We start from the raw sequence: 17846 nt of genomic DNA, 5'->3' as shown, positions 1-17846 counted from the left end.
ATTTTAAAGTTAAAAATTTAATTAATTGTTTTATGGCAATCTATAGAAGGTTTTTTCAATTTTATTGCAGATCTTGAAAATGAAAAACGCATGACTTTTGTTTTCCATTTGATAAATCATTGAATAGAAACTATTAACATTCTATAGTTATATTTTTAATTATATATAATAAATATTATAATAATAATATAAAAATCATTATTCTTTTTTAATGCATATTTTGTAAAATATTGAAAAATCTACTTATTCTCAAATTTATATATTTATTCATCATTGAGAAAGATGACGTATAAAAAATTATGCGCTATCTATTCTAAACTGCAAGTTAAATGAAGTTGTTATAAATCTAAGTTAATGATTAATTCAATTTCGTTTGCTTTCATAATGTTATTCATATTAGTGATTGCCATGAAATTGTTGCGTGTGGCACAGAAGGCAAATTTATATCCGCGTGCTATTACTATGCAAGTCGAAATGCACGCTGTCGAAGTATATCAGATATGCGATTAATGAGAGTGTTGTAATGTCGCTAAAAGCCGATCGATTTGTTACAAGGATGGAATGCATTTTTGTCGAAAGACATATTGGCATTCATTACGCAATTATGTTTAATATTAATAGAACATTTTCTAGAAGAAGAAATAATGGATATCATAGTAATAACATGATAAAAGTTGTGCGTCGATTTATCTTTTTCAATTATTTTGTATTGGCTCTAAGCCAAAAAAGTTATCATTTCTAAATTTACTCGAATTATACCGGATTCAAATCCTATTATCATGGAATATGCAAAAATGCTAAATTTTATCGTATGCAACAACAATGATAACGACACGCAATCGATGGAGATAAAACAACTAAAGATTGAAAGCAAGTGATTTTCATTTATGAACTCAACAGAATTTGATATTTTACATTATAAATCGAGTCATATAGCTATTTCTACTTTAAAATGTATATAAAACACAAACAAAATGCAAATAAAATTCTGATTATACATATATGAAAAGATAACTAGTGTTAATATTCTGATTCAATTTTCGAGTTTTTATTCATTTATTTACTAAAATACAGGATTTATTTATTAAAATTACAGGATAACCTATTACAAATAAAAAAATAAAAAGAGATAATGCAAGATTTAATGATGAAAGAAAAGAGAATAAAAAGAAAAGAAATGTTAAATTGGAAATAGTGTGAAATTATTATAGATATAATATTAAAGACTAACAATCACACATTGAATAAATCGCATTATATTTGATTTGATTGAACAAAATATATTTCACTTTTTTATTTTTCCTCGTAAAATTTCCAGGTTACAATTGCGGTATCTAATTCGAAAATGCGATCCTATAAACAGACTCCTGAAACATGCCAGATAACGGATTATCGAATCTCGATAGTGCTTTTGTGTTGAGCGATAAATCGAGATTCACGCGACTGGCATTCCGGTGGAAAAGATAGCTAGGGAAGTGAGAAAATTCGTACATGCGATGCATTCAACCACATTGAGAGTCATCGCAGAACGACCGATGATTGGCGATATCGAGGAGAGAGGAACAATTGCAAAGTCACGGACTGAAGCAAGCTGTGCACGCGTTTTCCAGAGCAAGCCGATGGCATCGAAATAACACGTCGCGTACACGGTATGCACATCCATTCTTTGCTACTTCCTCCAATGATCGTGCAATTTTCGCTCTCTTCGTCGATTGCGCGATCACCACTATGAAAGTGGTCTAAGCGATTTTTTTGATTTAGAGATAATAAAATTGTCTTCCTGTTCCTGCTCTCATTGTAAAGATTGCAATTGATCAAAGTTAACAGACAAAGACTTGATTATCTATTTTAGGAGATCTTCAGATATAATTCTTAAATTATAAAATTCTTAAATTTTTATAATAAAAATAATATTATAACATATTGATACGTCAAATTTGAAAAATATGTATCATATTTTTTGTTAGAATTTTAATATTATCTAAAAGAATATCTTACGATAAAATTTCGTTAAGTTAGTCTTCCGCTTATAAGAATCAGAAAATAAATAGCTCAGAATTATGATTCATCATCCAATATCATGCAAGTGAAAGATTTGACTCACAATCTAGGAATCAGAGAAAAAAAATATTTGTCTACAAAAATCAATCTACAATAATAATTAACAAGCGAATTCTTAAGAAACGAATGCAAAAGTTTGTCAAATATTGCATACGAAATTATTGCGTTCGAAAATTCGTTCTCGTAGCTGCGTGAGAAATATTTGCAATAAATGTTGGGAAGATACGAAAAGAAATCACGAAAGCAATATATTACGTCGATCGATTTCTTTGCCACATGTTTGCAAAAGCCAGCTTGAATATTAACCAATGGGGCTCCAAGGCATCCAAGGATAATCCTATGTTTTCATTTCCTGCATTGAATCTTGATTGGTCTTGATTACTACTAGCTACCATCCAAAGACGAATCCTTTTGTAAATGAAACAGTGAATTAAGTTGCGAATGAAACACATATGTTCTCTTGTAGTAAGTGTTTTTTTTTCTAGTTTGAACGCTTTTCTTTATAAATGTAAAAAATGCTTTTATAGTTATATATTTTTCATGCAACACTTAAAACTGAAGCAGTTTAAGAAAACTTCACTGTTAAGAAAAGTTTTTGACATATAATTCTAAATTCAAAATATATAGAAATATAAGCGTATGTACAAGCTTGAATAAGTTAAAGTAATTTAATATAAAGTAATTTAATATAACTATTGTGCTATAGTTTTATTCAAAAGATACTAGGGTTTTACTTTAAGGTTTTACTTTTCTTCTCATCGAGAAATTATTTTTCATTCTTTTAATTTTTTTTCATTTGCTTTGCATATCTTGATTATTTCCATCTTTTATCTTAGTGGATTATTAATAGGAGTATTGTTAACTTATAAAGAAATACCTATGCAAATTTATGTGAGACTTTATTTCTGATGTGAGAAATCCATAATAAAATTGTTTCAATTTTCAAATCATAGGGTGTTTAAAATTTATCTTACTGTACATTTAAAAAAAAATTTAGTAATCAGTTTTATTATTCAACTCATCTATACTAAATAAGTCTAAATACTCTTAAATCATCTGTACTAAATATTCTTTGTTTCTCGTAAATTCGTAAGTTTAAACTCGTAGCGTCATTGATTATAAATTTAATAAGATAACAATATTTCTTTGTCAAAAATCAATTTAATATTTCCTTGACGAAGATATCAAGAGATAATTATAAGTATCTTTTGAGTTATCAATTTAATAATTAAGAAAAGTAATTTTCTATCAAACTATGGAATACAAATATATATCAAAATTTCATTTTCCAACTGTGGATGAATTTTAATAATGTGCTGCTTCGAGATATAATTTTAAAATTACTTAATTATTTAATAAGATACTTTCCCCAAAAATTACAAAAAAATCTCTTCCAGTCAGATTAGAGAGGAAACACTATTTCAATCTTCAGTAGGAAATATTGCACTGATTGCTAAACATGCTTACTGTCAAACACCTTGCATATATAACTGAAATTTGCAATCAAAAGTGCAGTTTCGTAACTTTACTACTGCAACGACGATATGCATGTTCCTCGATAAGAATGCACGCCGTTCGCGTCTCTTTCGTAAAAAATTGGCGACCAGACACGTTTCGCTGATCGATTTTTATCAGCTTCTCGTACTTCGCAAACTGGAATGTATGTTAATCGACTGTCCCAGGCATGATGCAATGTAACACTTTCTCTGCAGTCTGGTGCAGCGGTTTTGGCGACGCCTGCCTAATATGGTTTATGCGTCCGATAATCATATTATGATTATCTACAATCGATTATTTCAACCATGTAAAATCTAACCGAAAATACATCACGGGAAAAAGAGAGAAAATGTAAATATAGTAAAAATTTAAATGTAACAAAAGTATTTTTAATTTATTACAAAACTTGATATAATGTGTAATATACAGGGTGTCCCGAAACTAACGCTTGATATTTTAAAGGCAGATTCTCTGGCCAATTTAAAAACGATTTTTCCTCAGCGAAAATGGGAGATCATTATTTTTTGCATATTCCCAATTTTTGTCATCATGTATCTTTCTAACTAAGCCTTAAATTAAAATTCTATTAAAGTAAACTCTACCTAAAATTAACTAAAGAATGTGACTTTATTAATATTTTATTCCCATAAGCCTTGGTTTGCGAAAAACCCTTTATTTTCAATCGTTTATAACTCGAAAACTATTAGTGCCGCGACATTTTCGCTGAGGAAAAATCGTTTTTAAATTGGCCAGAGAATCTGCCTTTAAAATATCAAGCGTTAGTTTCGGGACACCCTGTATATTACATATTTATAATTTGATAATAATAATGATATATGTATTTAATGCATGCAATAAGAAACTTATAATGATAAAATACATCTCTTGTATGGATTTAGTAATTTAATTCATTTGTGGATCATATTTCATATCATACTTTTGGATATTAATGGAAAATAACAGTACGATGATGTGTTTTAATTATACAATGAATATATCGTGTTTAATAGCAAGATGATATTTTAAGATGTTCATTTACACTGAAGAATGCACATCTAGAGTATGTTTTATCAGATAATTATGAAGGATATCATGTAAGGCTTAATTATCTGATTTCTTGGCTACGTAGTAGAATTAGCTCTATGAAGAATAATTATCTCGCGTTAAACTCACATTGAAAAAAAATCCGATAATCGTGTGACGTATACCACAGCGAACATTTTTTCGGTCAAAAAAGTCTAATATGAACTTTATAAGGTTATTCGCAGAATTTATCGATATAATCTGATAATGTGTGTGAGGCACTGAATAATATTAAAGAGCATCGCCTGCTAAGAATATTTATTATGATTAAATTCATATTCAATTTATTACTTCTATCTTTAATTTAAAATGTACAGAAAGATTTAAGCTAGTTTGCATTTGCGAATTTTTCAATAAATTTGCAATTAATTCCGCTTAATGCAAAATTATCCATAATTGCAAACTCAAAATTGTCAACATTAAATACATTTTTGTAGTCTTCATGAATTATAAATTATTATTAAAAAGAGATGAAAAATCAAATCGAAAATAATTTTATAATTTATCTGCATCTTTAAGAAGTTTAATTTCAGAAAACCTTTTATTTTTAATAATTTAAAAATCATGAGTATCGTTATATATAGAAAAAATTTATTGTATTGTTAGAGTCAAAGAATTCATAAATAAATTCCAAGACACTTTTTATTTTGCAACCGTAGCGAAAATAGATTCTGCGATGATTACAAAGAAAAAGAAACGATTCAAATTGCGAGTCAAAAGAAGTGCTTCGTAGCAGAATTAAATATTATATTCCCACATTTTCCTTGTTACTATATATACCGAATGAGATAAATACGTTGCAGGGAGAAAATTACCCGCTTGACAAATGATTGTCATGCGGCTTACTTTTGTCATTACATTTGCCAAGATAAAGAAGATAAGAATAAATGCGCACCTAAGTTTACAATCTGACTTTCAATTAGTGTCGCTGCGCGAATAAAAACATGTATTTCATATGTAAAGTAGTAATGTGTCCTGTAATGTGTCGTAAAACGTTAATAATTAATTTTTGACGCTATTTTCTAATTATTGATATTAAAAAAATCAAGCGGTACATTAAAAAAATCTGACATTAAATTTAACTACTAACCGAATTAATGCAATGCTAATGCCATGTGTACACATATTTATTAATACTAGACGCATTAATGTATGTATTATTTCAAGTAAATATATTAATGACATTACATTAATTAGTACCAGTCATGTGTACGTGTACAGGCCTTAATTATATTTCTGCAAAATAGCATCAATACATATGATTAATTCAATTATTGTATTAATTATTATACCAGTTAATTTCAGTTGTAATTTCGTGTATTTTCTTAATGCTCCGTTAATATTACATTTATGCTAATATGTATGTGTATATATATATATATATATATATATATATATTGATATAAAATAATATGAAATTAACGCAATGTTAAGAAAATGCAATATATGTATATACAGGGTGTCCCATTTTAACTTGGACAGTAAAATATCTCAAAAACTAAGCCCAGCAAACAAAAATGTTTCAGACAAAAGTTGTATGGTTTCGAGGGGGCCATAAGATGGTACCATTGGTTTGACCTTGAAGAGTCATTTGAAGGTCACGTGAACGTCACTTCAATTTTCTTAAATGGAACACTCTATATATTTTTGCACATTCTTGTAGCTTATCTCGAGAGCTTTCCAAAACACTATAATTAAGTACCTTTTCGTTAAGTACTTTTTGAGTTATGAGGCTTGAAATAATTTCTTAATTTTACATAAACCGTAAAATATCTTGTAAAATATTCATTTTTCGATTATCTTACCTTAATACTTTTATGTACAAAATAATGAGAGGAATCAATTGGTGTAAAGAAAACACATAGTTGTTTTTAAGAAAAAATATACAATTGTTAATTGCAAATTACATATTTTTTCTTCAAAACAACTATGTGTTTTCTTTACACCAATTGATTCCTCTCATTATTTTGTACGTAAAAGTATTAAGGTAAGATAATCGAAAAATGAATATTTTACAAGATATTTTACGTAAAATATTTATGTAAAATTAAGAAATTATTTCAAGCCTCATAACTCAAAAAGTACTTAACGAAAAGGTACTTAATTATAGTGTTTTGGAAAGCTCTCGAGATAAGTTACAAGAATATGCAATGACAAATAGTAGGTTCCATTTAAGAAATTGAAGGTGACTTTCATGTGACCTTCAAATAACTCTTCATGGTCAAACCAATGGTACCATCTTATGTCCCCCTCGAAACCATACAACTTTTGTCTGAAACATTTTTGTTTGCTGGGCTTAGTTTTTGAGATATTTTACTGTCCAAGTTAAAATGGGACACCCTGTATATATTAAAATTAAACTATATATTATATATTATACATTAAAATTATATATTAAATATTAAAATAAAATAAAAAATATTAAAATAAAAACTATTATACATTAAAATTAAAATTAAACAAAGAAAGTTTTGTTATCTATTTTCACCGTTAAAATCAAGAGCGATTCCCCATGAGTTGAATAAACACATAGCTTGAAATTTAAATCGTATTTAAGGCGTTTTTTGCATTTTCTATAAGTTTGCATTTTTTCATATTTCTCATCATATTCGATATCTTCGAAATTTCATTACAATATATATGTATATGCTTAATCTTAATATTATCCCCAAACAATATAAATTCCTTGCTGTCGCTATTATACTATCTTGATCGCTCACTTCCGCTCGCGTTCCGCGCTTCGGGAAATCCATCCAATCGTCGCTCGCCGATAATTACCGCCAATAATAAACGGCCGTTAGAGAAAAGCCTCCATTCATGAGACGGTAATTCGAGCCGACGTCCGCGGATCGGTCAATTAGCCGCCGATCGGGGCCAGGTCCGCGGGTGACCCATGGGCCATGTGACTGGCGAGCACGCGCACTGCGACGCACGTGAGCGCGTTCTCGGCGGGCCGCTCGGCACGTGCGCCTCTCCCTCAGTATCGTTCGCGCGACCGATAAGTGACTTGCCTGGGCTCACGTGTACCGTGAACGAAGGAAGAAAGGAAGACGAGAGCAAGACAGATCGGTGAGTGCGATTAATTGATCGCGCGATTCGACGAATCGAGAGAGAACATTATATTCCGTTGTTACATTATCTACGAAAGCTGATACGTATATTGATATCGCGATGACCACGTGCGCTTGAAACGCACGTCGCGCTCTCCGAGGATGGCTAACGGTATTTCGTGAAACGACGCGAGAAATACAGTTCGCGGGAAACATAAGCACGTGAATAGCGAGATTCTTTTTCTCTCTCGTTCGTAAAAAATGTCAAAAAGTAGTCGCAGTTGATTCCTTATCTTCCTAGTTTCGAACATTAAGAAGATAGTCGTTACAAATTAAGCCGACCTCTAATCACGTTGGAATGAACTGATGAGTCATAGCCGTTAATTTCGAAAATACATACGGAAAAATAAATACACGCATGTTTTGAAAAGTTTTAGAATCTACATTAATATGATAGATATTCGTATCTCGCGCATAGATACAGTAGTTTTCTAATCTAATTTTTATCTTTTGTTTGAAAGAAGAAAGAGGAAGAGTATAAATCCTTTTATCTGCAACATGTGTATCAGAATGTCTAGAGACAGATTTCCAACCATTGATTGATAACATGAGATCTATAATATCTAATTATTCAGTTTTTACACGATCTAAGTAAACAATATTTTATCGTTCATAAAATGTATATCTCTCGAGTGATTAGATATCCTATTACTAGGTCATAGATCTCGCGGAAAAATGCGCGAAAGTTACACGCAATGTGATCGTGATACGCAAATGATGTCTTAAAGAATTGTAGTTAAATCATATATACGATTTTAATTCCAATAAATAAAATTTTATTTAAAGTAAATTTTCGTGCGACCGGGATCTAGAAATATCTCCCTCTTATTTATATAGATTTAACCTTCGGCTGTTTGTCGAATCAATAGTGGTGAAATGATATATCGAAAGATCTCTAACAAACACTAAATACAATAACACCAGGCTTTGTTCAGTATGTTTCTTCGACCTTCCGTGTGTTCGATCGACGACTTTGTATATACTGATGTTAGCAGACTTTTTTACGTGACATTCTTCTTCTTTAAATCTTCATATTTTTTAACATTAAATATCTTAATAAATAACATTAAAATCCTGGTCAAGCAAAATGTGTGCGTCAACTTCAATAATGAATACGAGTCCACAATTTACGAAATATAATTTATAATTCCCCACTTTGATATATTTTTTTTTAAATAAAATCGATTTAAAAATTTCAAGTTTATTAACTTCAAAATCCAAAGTCGAGTGTAACGCGAATTTCTAAATACACGCATTTATATAATTTATATAATTGCATTAATTAATTATATTTATTCACTCAACATTGAAGTGACTTGGAAAGTTTAGCGGACTGGAGCCTCGATAAGACATCTAGAACGCAACACATTGTATCGCATCTCGTTATCAGCTGGTTGCAGATCGCTCTCTTACGCATCCGCATGCGCGTGTTATCTCGTCTTTTGTCGGCACAACGAGGGGACGTCCACGTGGCCGCGAGAAGATCGTCGATTGTCATTCGCGACCCGCTCACGTGAAGAGACGCCCCGGACTTTCTCTCCTCCGTCTATTTTTGTGTCTTGTGTCTCGTCGCGCGTGTCGCGGCGATTTCCGCGACGTGTATCTACAGCATCTCGGCATCGTCGAGAATTTTTAATCGCACGCTCTTGCGTGACGCGTCCCACCGACAGTATCGCGGGTGATCATTTCGGCGAAGCAGAAGCGGAAAGCGCGTCACGCCGAGGATCCGGGTAGGAAAACATCTCTTCTCGCTCCTTCTTTTTTTTCTTTCGCTTATGCCGCTTCCGTAATGCATCGTGAACGTGCTCGATCGTGTGTACAGAATGTCCGGAAACTATCATCGCTGGATCTTTACTCTTGTTAGCTACACGCATCTTCTCTCTCCTCTCCTCCTTTCCTCGCCATCTGAGAGAGGAATTTTTTCTCTAATCGTAAAAGCGCATTTACACGAGAAACATATCGAGTCTTTTGGGCCGGGAATTTTTTTTAATTAAGATGATTGTGTTTTATTGAGGAGAATTATTTATTCTATCATCTTCTTTCCAGCTTTGTAATTTGTAATATCGGATAATGTGTATCGTAAGTTTCATTACAGATTCAAAATCGTTTTGGAATTATTTATGAATTAAAGTTTTGTTATCGGCTTCTATTTATACTATATTAATCCGCTTATATAGAAATTATCGATTCTGAATTTGTATTGGAAAAAGATTGAGAGATTGTAGGTGAAAGCATTAATTTTGACATTTCCCTTTCCATTTATCGGCAACCATATTGTCACGTCTGTAATCTTTATATATAATAATAGAAAAGGAATTTTCACAGAGCAAAATCCGGTGTATATTGATAATGATATCATTTCTATAAATTTCCAGAGAGATCGTGGCGGACACGCATATATAAAGATATATACTTTGTCATATCTTAAAAATTACAACATGCATTTATAAATATTTCGCGCTATCATAGAAATAATAAGCGAAATCAAAAGAATTGAAGGAGGAATTTATTTTTTAATATCATACAAATTAATTAATTTTCAAGAGAGTTGGCTTCATATGACTGTGTTTACTTTAATTCACTTGTAAAAAAAAAGAAGCAATATTTTCTATCATATATTTTATATACTTTTCCTTAACTGCGGTTCCGTGTTGTACGAATTTCAAGATTTATCGAGCGATTTCATAAGTTCTTGTACGTGTCGCGAAAACTTGCGCAGCGATGTGACATTTTAGTGGACACGAGCCAAAACTTCGAATCGAGATATATTCGTATCGTTGTAACGTTCAGTGACAAGAGAAATTCAAACGGTGTTTCAATATTATGTTCCTTTTCAATTAGGTGTTTACATTCTCGCAGAATCGACTGGAGCTCTCAAGGCCGGTCGTGATATAAAAACTATGTTATCTATCATGTCCAAATGAAAGTGACTTTATAAGAAGCTTTCTTCGAGAATCTAAATTTCTAAAATAATATTCGCGATTTTTGATAAATTTAGGAAAGAGTCTCTGATCAAGAATTGTTGCATTAATTTTCAATCACAAGAAAGATAAAATTAAGAAGTCTATAAAATGATCATTCAGATACAACAATATTAATTGTATTAATTATTTCGATGAAGAGTTATATTTTCACAGCAAAAAATGGAAGTGATTTTATAAGAAGCTTTCTTCGGGAATCTAAATTTCCAAAATAATATCCCCGATTTTTGATAAATTTAGGAAAAAGTCACTGATTAAGAATTGTTGCATTAATTTTCAATCACAAGAAAGATAAAATTAAGAAGTCTATAAAATGATCATTAAGATACAACAATATTAATTGTATTAATTATTTCGATGAAGAATCTTATATTTTCAGAGCAAAAAATGGAAGTGAAAAATGGAATCTAAATTTCCAAAATAATATCCCCGATTTTTGATAAATTTAGGAAAAAGTCACTGATCAAGAATTGTTGCATTAATTTTCAATCACAAGAAAGATAAAATTAAGAAGTCTATAAAATGATCATTAAGATACAACAATATTAATTATATTAATTATTTCGATAAAGAGTTATATTTTCAGAGCAAAAAAATGCTTTTTTACTGTGATTTTTTCGAAATACATTAATAATTTGAAACAAATATATTTCCTTTTCACATCATAAATAAAAGATTATCTTTGTTTTACCTATTTCATCAGATTAATTGATATAAAGAGAGGAGAATAAGAGACTCGCACGTATATCTTTGCTCTTCGGGGCTTCCCGAAGGCATAAAGATGACGTTGAGAAAAGAAGCAATCAGGGTGAGATAAGAATACGCAAACGTTTGCTTTTCAGGAAAACTGTGTGAACGATGGTATCGTCGACGATGACGGAAGTAGATCCGATGAAAAAATCATGCGACGCGATGGGCATCGCACCGGGCGATTATTGCCTGGTCGGCTGGGACATGGACACCACCGGTAAGAAGGTCATTGACGAGATCTGCCAAATAGCCGGGTACACCTCCAGCTCCACTTACTCCCAGTACGTGATGCCGTATAAGGATCTCAATCCGACCGCCATAAAGCGACACAGCATGAAAGTTGTGACCAATGGCAAATTCCGCGTCCTCAGGAATAGTAAGACCAACGAGGTACGTACCAAGGTCGTGATACTAAATACACATCGATATTCCTTCGTAAAAGGAAGAGAGAATTTGTATCGAAGGCACAGATCTTTTGAAATAATACTTCATGAATTGGAGAATATAAAATTAATTTCTCTTCATCGCATAATTAAATTCTCTTTTAATTCTAATTGATATTTATATAACAGCAAATAGGAGAAAAAAATTATTTCTAATCTTTTACGAAATTGTATTTGCTTTCAAAGAGATTTTTGACAAATGCCAAAAATTTCCTTATTATATATAAATTATTTTTTTTTACACAGGTGATTAAATCCAAAAGTGAAGTGTCCGCGCTGACGGATTTCTTGAGCTGGCTGGAGACTATGAAAGGAAATGCGGACGGTATAATTTTAGTTTACCACGAGCCACGCAAGGTCATCCCTGCAATGTTACTCGAATCGTTGAAGAAGTATGATTTTCTCGAGCGGTTCAAGCAGACGGTCAAGGGATTCGCGAATGGCTTTAACATCGCTGAGGACAAATGTGCAAACATGGCACATATCTATTCTCTTCGTACTCTGTCACGCACGCTGCTGCAGAAGGTGAGAAGAACGGATATATCTTGATCAATATTTATTTTTGATTAAATTATATATTTTCATTATATACTTTCATAAAAAAAAACGAACTTATGATAGTAGATGTTTACGAGTTAATAGCTGACATATTGTGCGTTATAAAAATGTTTTTAAAAAATGTAGCAGCGTGATACAATTGTCATTATAATAATTATTGTCAAATATATCCAAAGGAAATGAATCTGGGAAATGCGCAAGATAGAGCATCACTGGCGTTGCAAATAGCGCAATACTTATGTACGATTGAAAACATTAAGGTTGAGGGTGAAAGCAATAACGTAGACATAGACAATAATGCAGCTATGAAAAAAACGATCGAGATGATTCGAGAATTTGCGCAGCCCGTTGACGTCGAGGAGAAAGAACACAACGGTATCTATCATTAAATTTAACTTACACATATTTTCGAAAAAAAATCTGGTGCAATTTTCATTTTGAAATTTAAATTTAATTGTTTTGTTATTAATAATAAAAATATATAATCTAATAGTAATGTACAATGTATAATTATTGATAAATTACTGCATTTTCTTTAAAAATTTTAATTTTGCTACAAAAATATCCACTAGATAAAACACAATTTTATCCCAAACTTTTCCAAAGCTTTAAATTATAAATTCTTCAAATTTCATCAAATTTGTAACCGGAAAATTAAGTTGACAAATGTTAGGTGAGATAGGAAATTGATGCAATGTGTAACTTTTGTTGTAGAACTGAAAATGGTATTCGAGCGGCAGAACAACTTGCGGCCGATATTCAGCGCCCTGTTCCGTATGAACCGCCGCGAACGTCAACACGCTAGTCCCCTCCGGCGATTGCTTGCCGAAGCCGGGATCGTGTACTCAGAGCTACAGGTGAGTGTGTCTGCATGATTAATTGCGTGCTAACAATCAGGGTTCGTTTACGCCGAGCAACATCAAACGGAAACACATGTAATCCGATTTTTTTCGGTTTCCCTTATAAAACGTTTAATTTACTATCGAGTTATTCTCTGTAAAAAGATTATATGACGCTCTTATCCTTATGAAAGATTCGATTTATAGTCAAATAAGCAGTTTCTTTATCGACCGCACCGAGAGAGAGAGAGAGAGAGAGAGATAGTTATAATCGAACATTGGGAATGCACGTTTCAGGATGCCTGGACCAACTCGAAGAAAGATGGATTGGAGCATTTGATGAAGGAGAAGTTGTCGAAGGTCGATGAGAAAAAACTGGAAGATCTGATGGTTATCCTCGAGCGTCACTTCGACCCGGAGAAGAAGCCGAAGAGCAAAATGTCGGAGAAGAAGAGTATCAAAATTAAAAACGAAAAGAAGATAAGCGACGACAAGGAGAATAACAATAAGTGTGATTCGGGCCACGACAGTCCCGACACCACCACGTCCGGTTCTCCTGTCAAAACGAACAGCGACGAGATTAAAGCAGAGGAGGGTGCTTTAACGCAGGAGTGCGCCGAAGTCTAACGATGCTGACTTTTTTTACGCGCCGCAAAATAACAGCACAACATCGCGGCCATTATCTCTACTCGTTATTCGGATAAACGAGCGAACGTGGATTCTTTTTTGTTGCCATAAGTATCGATGACGAAAAACAATTGATAATTAACGCAAATGACGATTGCAGATTTTGCGTGTCGAGATAGAATGCAACTCGCGTTTAATCGGACTTACTGCATTAAAAGCGTGCTGTGTTTCATAGAACAACCATTGAATTTATGTTACATTGAGAAGAATCGCGAAAAGATTCTTTTCAATGTAACGTAAATTCAACGAATTGATTGTGAGATAAATACGTTAAGATAAGATTACGATCGCCCCATCGGGTGTTGTGCGTGATCAAAGACAAGTGTTATTTGTTGCAGTATTGCATTTTTGTTTCTTTTTTCTTTTTTTTATTTTTCTGTTCAGTTATTTCCTGACCGGCGTTACATTAGGAAGAGGACAGGTTTCCTGCGAGATACGCCGTCATATTTAACTCAAATGTACAAATAACACGTTAAACGACGTTTAGTTAGTTTATTTACGCGCAAAGATATATTTAATATCGTTTACATTTCCTAATTTTATACTCGTTTGTTTTCTCTCCCCCCTTTTCTCTTATTTCTTTCTCCTTTTATTTATCCCGCAGAATTTGTACGCTCACTACATAGCGAAAGCGTTCGTTTATAGACTGCTCCGCGTGAAAAGCATAGAAAATATCGCGGGCTTTGTTACCACATAGTTCACGACGTATAGTGTACGATAGCGTGCACGATATTTTCTACTTTTTACCGTTTAAGCCGCGCGCAAGGTGCGCATGTGGTAGTATTAGAGAGAGATATATATTTTTATATTATCGCACAATTATATATATAATACGCCATTTCATTTCTGCTGCGAGAGTTCATTGTATCAGCATTGGATAATAAAGATTCGAGTTTAGTTACATTCTTTAGTTTTATAATTCTGCAAACATTTCTTCACATCTTTAATGTATATTTTTAATTCTGTAAACATTTCTTCACATCTTTAATGTAATATTTTTAATTATTTAAACCTCCACAAGTTTACATTCATGTTTTAGCACTGAATGCATTCGTCTGATACTTTATACGAAAATTGTAATTTTATTTTAAAAATCGCATCATGTTGCTTAAAACTGAAAATCATATAATCACATTTTAACGTTCAATATAGGATAATTTGCAGATTTAGCTGTGGAGGAAACATATTTCCAATTGCTTTTCAAGCTAACGTTTTAAAATATAAATTAATTATGATGATAAAAAATTAGCATTAAAAATAGAGAACGCAGCAAGCAATTAATCTTCGCTAAAAAAGGATAAATTCCAAGTTTGTCGAAGAATTTACCTGACGAAAGATTACACGTAATATAGCTCTGTACTGTCTGCATAATATTGGAGGTGATTTATTTCCGCGCGGGATATATACGGCGTTTATTAATTGCGACAAGCACGCGCTGCGGTGCGTGAATTGCGGGGGGGAGGAGGGTTCGATCTTATATAAACGCGGTTCGGTAAAGTTCTTAATAAGCAAAAAAAGTCGCTGCGCGGTTAAAACGGAATTCAGCCGCGGGGAAAAAAGCGGAATTTTCCGCTTTTATCCCTCGCGGCGGATGCTGCCCCTTCCCCACTCCTCCCAATCCCGAAAGAAAACGGAAACGAATTAAATACGCGAGCGAACCGTTGTTCAACACATCTGCCGCGGCTGATTTTCATGCCGTGTGCCAAAATGCCCCGAGGCGTGAACGATGCGGGGAAAATGATGTAGTTTATACAAGAGAGATTAAAGAGAGAGATGCTCTTTTCCTCCCGGTAAACGCGCGCGATTCTTCCGCGAGTCCTTTTTCGGTGATGCTAAGTGCACAGGTAGGATCTCGCAGGACTGCGACGCACTCGGCTAGAAAATTGAGTTTTTCCACACGCAACGGTTCAGATAGAAGGTACCGTCATGTTACTTCGTATATATACACCTTTTTTTCTGATCCCGTAAAATATAACTGTGCGTTTAGTAGTATACAGGTGTTTTACGCACGAGCTGTTTCGGAAACCAGAATTTAATTTCATTATCCTACAATGTCAATCGAAAGCATATCGGTAGGTGGTCTCAAAAGAGACCACCTTCAAGAAAATTCTATCGACGACGAAGAGATTGAGTAATTATTTATATATTCAATTATATATATATAACTTCTTTAAATTTCACAGCTCTTAAGTTAATTAAAAAAAAAAAGAATTTCGATTCTTATCTGAATAATATAAATCTACTGTATGTATATATATATATATATATATATATATATATATATATATCATACGTTTAGAATTTAAATTAAGTTTACTGCTTAAAAATATATAAAAATTCGTAATATTTCATCTTTTTCAGGATATAATATTCTATAAAAAACAACTATACATTATAAATGTATATTTTTTGATAAAATATGAGTTTTCTAGAAAGAAATGATATATATGTTTCTTCGCTTGGAGGGAAAATAGGTCACCTGAATAAGGAATGAAAAAGAAGGAAAACACTTGCATAATTTATATTATCCAAATGGCTCTTCATTGAAAAATTAATGTTGCCATTGGCATCCAACAATAACTTGAAACATTTTTTTAGAAACGAAAGATCGATAATTATACATAATAAAATAATAATAATTTTGTAATTGTGATTGTTTTTCTTTTGCGATATATTATTTTTTCACAGAAGAAAGCAAGTTCTGAAATGTGGTTTCCATGATCGCGTTAATTCTATTGCCAGGACGCTCCCTTGACGGAAATTCTTTTGGAAAGAAGTTTTATCGTATCCGCCAGAAATCGATAGTGGACCTGGCGAAGCGTAAAATACCGACTTTTAACCGACTTTAACAACACCCTTCGATGACCGCTCAATTATTCAACAGTTGTAATATACAATAATAACATAATAATGACAGCCGGAACATTTCCAGGAATCGGGGATGAAACACAATGCTTCGGATATGGAATTTACAAAGAGGATCCCGTATTGTAACAGTATATGTAGCAGTTCCGTATAAATCATACATTGGATGTTACAATAGCTCCTACAAACTCTAATTAATAAGTTCATCGATATTTCTTTGATATATCATAATTTTCGCATATGGAAAGCATATTTCTATTAATTTCGTTTTTATTAAGCGAGCATTTTTACATCTGAAACATATTTTTCGGAAAGAAGCTTTATGTAAAACAGATAATGGAATGTATTTTGCGGATTATTTTCTCTGCGAATTTTTAATTTAACCACACAAGAAACTTTCTCTCTAGAAAATTAAAAAAAGTTTTATTAAATTAATGCTTCAAACTAAATTAAAATCTCAATCAATTACATAATTCGCAACGACGCTCTTATAACTTCAATAATTTTTCGATTAACTGACATATTAAATGAAAATAAACGACGAACAAAATCAATGGCCGCGGACGTGAATTTCGTGCGATTAATTTTGTATTTCGATCGCGTAATTTCGCAATAGCCGCGGAGCGATTATCGACATAAATGTTAATATTAATTGCGGGATTTCAGAATTAACGCACTGATAATTGAATGCATGAGGATTTCACGGCAACACCACGAATTAGCGAAAACCTGCAATTAACGCGTGTTATATGCAGGAACGAATTATTAACGCGAAGTGTCTACGTGCAATCTCGCGTTATCTCAATTAACGATGATACCGATAGTAGAATTATTAGTGCGCGAAAAGAAATTTAAAAAAATCGAGCGAGATTCTCTCTCTTGCGAAGCGCGAGCGCAATCTAAATTGATAAGTAATTAGCATACTATACTGTATTTTTCTTACGCTCGTTTGCTAGGCGTCATTATTGCGCA

General features: G+C 32.5%; 1 protein-coding gene across 3 annotated transcripts; it reads left to right on the top strand.

Annotated features, from left to right (window-relative positions):
- Positions 1-1505: 1505 nt before the first annotated feature.
- On the top strand, positions 1506-14910 carry Exu (maternal protein exuperantia). 3 transcript variants are annotated; one of them, XM_083105237.1, is made up of 6 exons: positions 1506-1649; positions 11575-11872; positions 12172-12450; positions 12660-12858; positions 13198-13340; positions 13620-14910. In XM_083105237.1, the coding sequence occupies exons 2-6, from the start codon at positions 11591-11593 to the stop codon at positions 13947-13949; spliced, it is 1233 nt and encodes a 410-aa protein (XP_082961363.1). In that variant the 5' UTR covers positions 1506-1649; positions 11575-11590; the 3' UTR covers positions 13950-14910. The 3 variants fall into 3 exon arrangements, with proteins under 3 accessions (XP_082961363.1, XP_082961360.1, XP_082961361.1); XM_083105234.1 differs by lacking the exon at positions 1506-1649 and adding an exon at positions 7574-7710; XM_083105235.1 differs by lacking the exon at positions 1506-1649 and adding an exon at positions 9239-9481.
- Positions 14911-17846: the final 2936 nt, after the last annotated feature.

This window comes from Camponotus vicinus, unplaced genomic scaffold (assembly GCF_025532165.1).
Source record: "Camponotus vicinus isolate PSW18456_S1 unplaced genomic scaffold, iyCamVici1.0 SCAF_7, whole genome shotgun sequence".
In the NCBI taxonomy this organism is placed as follows: Eukaryota; Metazoa; Arthropoda; class Insecta; order Hymenoptera; family Formicidae; genus Camponotus; species Camponotus vicinus.
Note: the sequence above shows the minus strand (reverse complement) of the source record. Positions and strands in the feature narration are given on the sequence as shown.